Source organism: Pteropus vampyrus, unplaced genomic scaffold, assembly GCF_000151845.1.
Source record: "Pteropus vampyrus isolate Shadow unplaced genomic scaffold, Pvam_2.0 Scaffold19, whole genome shotgun sequence".
NCBI classification, from domain to species: Eukaryota; Metazoa; Chordata; class Mammalia; order Chiroptera; family Pteropodidae; genus Pteropus; species Pteropus vampyrus.
Window position 1 is genome coordinate 15,148,118 of NW_011888800.1, and position 7,605 is coordinate 15,155,722.

The 7,605-nt window shown below is 39.5% G+C and overlaps 1 protein-coding gene across 1 annotated transcript in view; it reads right to left on the reverse strand.

The window, feature by feature from the left end:
- Nucleotides 1-325: 325 nt before the first annotated feature.
- Nucleotides 326-7,605, reverse strand: part of GNB5 (G protein subunit beta 5) — a 43,706-nt gene continuing 36,426 nt past the window's right edge. The window contains exons 7-11 of the mRNA XM_023527720.1: nt 6,597-6,688; nt 5,491-5,539; nt 3,553-3,649; nt 2,478-2,644; nt 326-1,159 (exon numbers count right to left, since the gene is read on the reverse strand). Coding sequence (XP_023383488.1) covers nt 1,148-1,159; nt 2,478-2,644; nt 3,553-3,649; nt 5,491-5,539; nt 6,597-6,688 — 417 coding nt within the window. The 3' untranslated portion in view covers nt 326-1,147. The remainder of the gene's footprint in view (nt 1,160-2,477; nt 2,645-3,552; nt 3,650-5,490; nt 5,540-6,596; nt 6,689-7,605) is intronic.

Below are 7,605 nucleotides of genomic sequence, written 5' to 3' on the forward strand. Positions count from 1 at the left end.
CCATCTTTATGAATGAGGAATTTTCTAAAACAAAAAATAAGCCTCTACACATTTAAAAACAAAGAAAAAGAAAAGGAAAAGAAGGGATCCTTTAACAAATGACCTCAGTATCTTCTTGAAGGAATTGCTGATATCAAATAAAGACAAAATATCTTTTATGCTATTTTTTCTCAATATAAGAGAAATATTATTGTTTGAGACCTAGCAAATAATGTGTATATGTAATTATATTCATAACACAATAAATATGAATATAATTGACATGGACAAGATCCACATTAGGCTGAGTCGATACTATTAACCCTAATATGTCTAATACCAGTAATAGGTTTTTAAATAAGTTTACTGTCTTGTGTTTCCACATAGAAAGGTTTTGGTTGCTCTGAGAAGCATTTGTGTCATGAACAGCATTCACCTTTTCCCTCAAAAGAAAACGTTCTGTCCATGTAGTAATAACAGTGATATATCACATCATCACAAAATCTGTAAACACACAATCTGTCCATTTTATGTATCTCTCTGCTTCCTTTATAACAGTTCACATGTTTTAGCTGAAAAAACAAACAAAAAAACCCACAATATGATGCAGGACTGAAAAAGATATTTTTACAATAAAAATACATTTTAAAAAAGTGATTTTGTCTAATTACATCTAGAATTAGAACTTTCTTCTATTGAATATCAATCAACACAGTCTTTCTCATACAGTCCACTAAAATCACTTCTAGAGGATACTTATTCAGCGCATACCTTGAAAAATCAGATTTTAAAGTGCTCTGAAAATAAATTTGATTCAAGGAAATAATATGGAATATATTAAATGCTGAATTCTGTTGGTAATAGAATGAGTTGAGACTAGTATAATTGACAATAACCTTTAAAACGAATAAATTTTAAAAAGTGTTCAAAATGAAAAACACTGTACTTGAAGATGTTCTCCTAGCGCTGAAGGCTCACAGTGGTACTCTTCCATGGGTGGCAGTTTTAACAGTAATATTGAAGATGCTTGGTAAACTTTCAGCCATGGAGTTGCTCCCTTAAGCTAAGGTGCAATAAACTCTCAGATCCTCTAGAAGTAAGATCTATTTACATATGACGATTTCAAATTCTATCCTCAGATACCTATATGTGCAATTTGAGGAGGCAATTAAGCCCAGACCTGCAAAGACACAAACAGATAATTGTTATCCCTTTAATAGTTAATAACTTGTAAGACCTGAGTTTAAAGAGATAAAATCAAAGTCTCTTAGATACAGACACACAGTCTCTCTGTCTCTGTCTCTGTTTCTGTCTCTCTCTCCCTCCCTCCCTCCCTCCCTCCCTCCCTCCATCCATCCAAACTAGAGCACTTGCATGTATTGGAAAAATAACACTTTACCCTCAGCAACTCAAAGGTGCTTCTTTGGACCGGACTGCCTCTCTCTCTTAAGTAACTGTCTGAAAGGCATCTGTGCCTTCCTTACTATGGACTGGTAACTCTTAGACTGACAACCAAAACTACCTTTACCCACACAGCTCACTGGGTACATTAACACAACTTTACTAATTTAGAAAATCCTTGCCCGGGAAGATGAAGTCACAAATAATTTCATTGTTTGTTTCTGGAACTGTGCAAAAATACTTGTATCTATTTACCTATCCTAAGACTAGACTACTCAAGTATCCTCTTTAGAAGAGACACTCACTTCTCAGAAAACTACAGAGCATCAAATAACTGGTACTTTTCAAGACCATCTTCAAAATCCTCTTCTGCCCCCAGCCTATGCCCAGCAATCTTAAACTATTACGTCACATGTTTATCCAATCCTAATTAAGTCTTTCCATCAAAAGACTTGACTTAAACCCCTAAAACTTCATAAATATTTGTCTTTGCTCTCCCCTTCTGAGATGCTACTAAGACTGTCAAATTTGTGATCTTCTACACTGAGGTCAGCTTTGCTTTATGAAAAGGCTATTTTCGTGGTATCTCTGGGGAGCCAACATCTGATGAAGCCATGGAGCTCTTTGAGAATTTAATAAAAGCCATGACACTTTCTGGAAAAATGCACACACACGAAATTTGGTATGTTATTTCATGGGCTTAATGGGCTTCCTTCTGTGGTCTTCACAGGGGTCTGTGAGCACAGAAGAACCTTGTACTTCTTGGAGGAGAGATTGGCAAGCTGGTTTTTCAAAGGCTAACCTCAGAAAAATCAGACTTTTAAGGTCAAAAGGAAACTTTTAGGTCACCTACCCCAACTATTCCCTCACCTACATGCTGATACATAGTTGTTTAACCTATGTTTGAACACTTGCATTGATGGGGGACTCACTATCTCTCCAGGCTACTCGTTCCTTCTGTGGCTAAGAGCGGAGATGAAATTAGAGCTCTACTTGCCTGTCTGGGCCTCTGCCATCTTACTCTGACCTCTGCTTTCAGGAAGGCCAGTCACTCCTCCACTCACACAGAGTAAAGCAGAAAAAAAGATTTCTCTTACTCTTAGGGTATGATCCCATGATCCTGAGCAAAAAGCAGTCCCATCAGGGGAAACTCGTAGAGTACTAACACGGTTTTCATGTCCAAACAGGATGGAGACGCGGGACCCCTTGAGAACATCCCAGACATTGATGGTATAATCGTTGTAGCCAGCAAACAGCAGTCGACCTCAAAGCAGGAGGATATGATGGTTATTAAACCAATTCCTTCCTGTTTCTCTTTTTGTGACTCTCACTCACTTGCCCACCCGTTTGTTTGTTCGTTTGTTCATTCGTCTGTCCATCTGTCTGTCCATCCATCCATCCATCCATCCATCCATCCATCCATCCATCCATCCATCCATCCAGTAAACAGTGATTTAGTTCCCATTCTGTACCAGGCACTGTGATTTGCCCTGGGGATTCAAAGAGGAGAAAGCACAGCTGCTGCCCACTGTGGATGGGGAGGGTGGTGGTGGGCAGGCAGACACATAAATCATTGTAGTACCATGTAGTAAGGACTATAATGGAAGTTCTCAGGTATTGTAATGTGCTGTGTGATCATAGAGTAAGGGAGATCAAGGAGGGCATTGCAGAGGAAGTGACATTTACGTTGGCTCTTGAGGGCTGAATAGGAGTTTGCCATGCAGATGAGGGAAAGAAAAGATGTTTCAGGTAGCAGTAGCAGCATGCATGCCCAAAGACTCAGATGCAGAATGGGGGTGGGGTGGGGCTGAGGAATTATCAGTGCTGCCTTAATGGTCACTAGCAGCCTCCCCAGCTCCAAAGGCAGAGGTGCCACGATCTTCAGAGCATTGAGAAAGAGACTCATGATTCATCCCATCCACTTCTGAAAAAAAAAAAGTCCCTTTTTGAGTACGAAGGGCAGAATGGAAAGCGGGGAGGAAATTCTTAAAGGCACTGCATGTAAGAATGTTGATCCATTATATCTTAAAGAACAATATTAGGAGAGCAAAAAAGTAGACCATTTAGCATATCAACCTGCAGGAAATTTAATTGAGGGGCTGCCTGATAGAGAGCTGGGTTTCATTCAGGTCTTGTATTACAGTCCTGGGAGTTTCTGAAATAAAATCTTACCACTGAGGGAGAAGTCCACGCTGGATGCTCCGAATATGATACTTTCTTTGGAATAGATGGCGACCTCTCTGTCTGCCCGGAGGTCATAGAGGCGACACTGGGGGTGTAAACAGACAAAGACATGCTTACTTTTGGCTCCAGTTGGTGAAGCGATGACCACAGAGCTACCAGCAGGTGCCAGTAGCTTGTGTACTTTTTCAGGGATAAGGGAAATACTCTTTCATTTTCTCTCCTAGAATTTTCTCTCTCAATCCTGATTCCTATTAATCTCAAAGGATCAGTGGAGATTTAAAGAAACAGCAAATATAGAAGGTTTCTTTGGGTAGTACAAAACCAAAAATGAAACCCATCTTTTTTCCTGATAAAGGATACATTTTCATCGTAGAAAATACAAAAAAACTCAGAAATGCATAAAGAAAGAAAGAGAAGTCATCCTAAATCTTAGTGGAAGTTACTAATACCTAGGCTAGTTCCTTCAGTCTTATTTCTATTTTATGTGTGTATTAAAATGGGATGAATATTTGTTACTCTTAATTCGTATCACAAAACTGCCCTCTAGAAGGAGAGGCTTGACTCAGCCTTGTCTAAGTTTCCTTCCCCACACAATCACCATGGTGCCTTTCTCTGGCAAATGAGCATCTGATCATTTCAACTTCTATTTCTTGGATTAGAGGTAACTTTGAAAACATTTTCAGTTGTTTACTTGCCATTTTGGATGTACTGTCTTATAAATGGCCTGTCTTTTATCTCTTTTTCAAATTGGGGTATTTGCCTTATTGATTATGCCACGCCATTCATATCGAAAGTATTTCAATTTGATCTGTTATATATGTAGCGGGGATTTTTTCCAAAATGTAAGCACTTATATTTTGTTATATATTTTTGACCTACAGAAGTATTAAATATTTATTATCAAAATTCTCAACCTATTCCTTTATAATTTCTTCCATAGTAGTAAATCAGAATGAAACCCATTATTTAATAGGATATTTGATATTTTCAAGGCACAAGAAGGTATTTTTTTCTCTTGAAAAATCAGTCAACATAATTTTTCAATGAGTATCAAAGGCCTTGAAACAAGGTCTGTTTTTAAGTCAGTAAGTTCACGTCTGAGAATTAATTCAAAGGAAATAACGAGAGGTTTCCAAAACATTTACTTGTAGTAGTGTTTCTAACAGAAAAGAAAACCTTGAAAAAAACCTAAATGTCCTAAAATTGAAGACTGCTTAAGTAATTGATGGCATGTCTGTAATATGAAAAACTATTCAATCCCTAAGAAAATATAATGTAGAAAAATTCTATTGGCATGGGAAAATGTTCACAATTTATTGCTAAGTGAAAAAAGCAAATTAGAAAGCATTTAGTTTTTAAAAAAAAGAGAGGAAGGAATTCACCTAATTTTGATTTTCTTGGGTATAGGGAAATTAAAGTAATTTAATTTTTCCCCAAGTTTCTTCATTGAATATATGTTACTTTTGTAATTAGAAAAAAGTTAATTAATTTTAATTTTTCTTACAGTTGACATTCAATATTATATTAGTTTCAAGTGTGCAGCATAGTGGCTAGACATTTATATAACCTGCAAAGTGATCCCCCGTAAGTCTAGTACCCACCTGACACCATACACTAAGTTGTTACAGTGTTATTGATTATATCCTCTATATTGTACTGTACATCCCTGTGACTATTTTGTAACTGCCAATTTGTACTTCTTAACCTTCACCTTTTTCACCTACTTCCCCAACCCCCTCCCATCTGGCAACCATCTGTTCTCTGTATTTATGAGTCTGTTTTTGTTTTGTCTGTTCATTTATTTTGCTTTTTAGATTCCACTTATAAGTGAAATCAGATGGTAAGAAAAAAAAGTTATTTAAAAGAAATGAAATGGTCAACAGATCTCTTTCAAATAGGCAAGCTCTCAGTAACTTAGAAACATACCGTAGCGTCATCTGATCCTGAGGCAAAGGCATCTCCACTAGGGTAGTATCTGCAGAGAGGAAGTTAGGGGAGAAAGCACTTTATTTAGAGTGGTGATTCCCAATCCTGGGTGCCCATCAGAGCCATCTGGGAAGGCTGTCTCATGCTAGGTCCTTGGAATCGGAATCTCCACTTCTGGCACACAAGGACCACTCGCTACAGAGGCCAGAAAGGGAGGTTTGTCTGGCAGACCTACTGGTCTCTAGTTTTTCCTCCCTGTAAACAGGGGCACTGACACTTGTCTTACAGAGTGTTGATGAGGAGTAAATGAGATAATATATGTATCTGCACCAGGCACTGAATACAGAGCAGGTCCCCGTACTCGTAGTTTTTCCTCAGTCACATACCTCATTCCCAAGACTTGGCTCAGAGCTCAGGAATAAGAAAGTGGTTATAAACTCAGACACTGGAATTATGCACACAGAGCCACATGCAGATCAATGCACTGACTATTTACCACATGGGATGCTCTTGGCAAGTGACTTTCCTCATCTGAAAAGTGAGGATGATAATGCACGTTCCCTGTTGTAAAGATGAAATAAGACAGTATATACAAAGGATGTGGGATGGTGCAAAATAAAAAACATTCACTAAATGATGATTATTTCTATTATAGTCATTCTATTCTCCGTAATCAGGCTTCCTAGAGAGAGGGAAGCCTAAGTTGAGACCTGATAGAGTAATGGCCAGTAGAGGAAGAGGGTCCAAGGTAGAAGGAAAAGCATGGGTGAGAGAATGCACATTTTAAAGCTGTATTTCATGAATACACAGGAAAGTATCTTGTTAACAACAGTATTCTTGGTTCCTGGAATAATGTCTAGCATATAAGTAAGTGTTCAATACTTGTTGAATGAATGAACAAGAAACACTGACTTGATAATTAAATTCAAATTCCCCAAGAGATCTGAAGTGCTGTTCAGGCCCACCACAAATCAGACATTCCCACTGGGGAAGGCCTCTCTCAGCCAAGTAAACTGAGCCTGGAGGCGGTTCCTGTGGGCTAAGTATTACCCCAGCTCAGGGAGCGTGGAGAACGCAGAAGCAACGTGAACATTCTACTCACTGACCGGACACTGTTGATGTCAGATTCATGTGTTTCAAAGGCCTGCACGCACTGGCCGGAGCGCATGTCCCACACCATGGCTTTCTTGTCACATCCCTACAAATGCAAAGTTACCCAGAGTTATGGCCATTGCAAGGACTGTCTACAGACAGGCATGGATTTCTGTTATGTAACAGAGACCATTTATTTGCATCAGTAAATGGCTGACAACATACGTTTCTGAGACTAGCTTTTCCTAAAGCCACTTTCCTCAACTAATAAGCCCTCAGGAGGCTAGAACTAGGTCTTGAGGGTAAGAGAAGGACCCAACTTCCCACGATAGCATGTTTTCTTTTTTCTCACCTTTCTGGGTGGGTGCAAAAGCTCCAGAGCCTGCTTCTCATCTTCCCCAGGGACATTTTCCTTCTTTTGATTTTTCCCTTTCCTTCCTCACTCTTCTGTATCTCTGCCTCAGAGGGGAGGGCAGGCATACAGTGGGTGTGCAGTGGGACTTCCCAGCTTTGTCTCAGGTGTCTGGGAAGCCCTGAGAAAAGGTGGAGCACCAGGTGCCTTTGTGCCATCTCCACCCCAGTAGCATGCTAGACTGGGAATCGGCAAACTAGGAGCCCAGTTGTGGCCTTACCAGCACTTAGCTGGTGCCTGGGTAAGTCATCTCCCTGGGCCTCTGCCTTAACACCTGTGAAGTGAGCACTCTCTGGGGGTTGCTGACATGACCAAAGAATCACAAACATGAGGCTCTCACATTATATTATCATGATTCTAGGAGAATTTTAACAGATTCCTATAGAGCAGTCCTGTTGTCAAGCTTGGGTAGTATATGTAGACTCTCAATGGTCAAACAGAAAAAGTAATGGCTTAAAATTGGTGTCCAAGTTGTTGGTTTCAACTCAGAGGAAAGGGTGGGAAGAGGTATCATATCTCAGAAAGACCTGCTGTGGGGTTCAGCACTCTGAGTATCTTTACTCAGAATGTAGACAAAAGAATCAGGAGTGTCTTCTAATCTTTAGAGGACA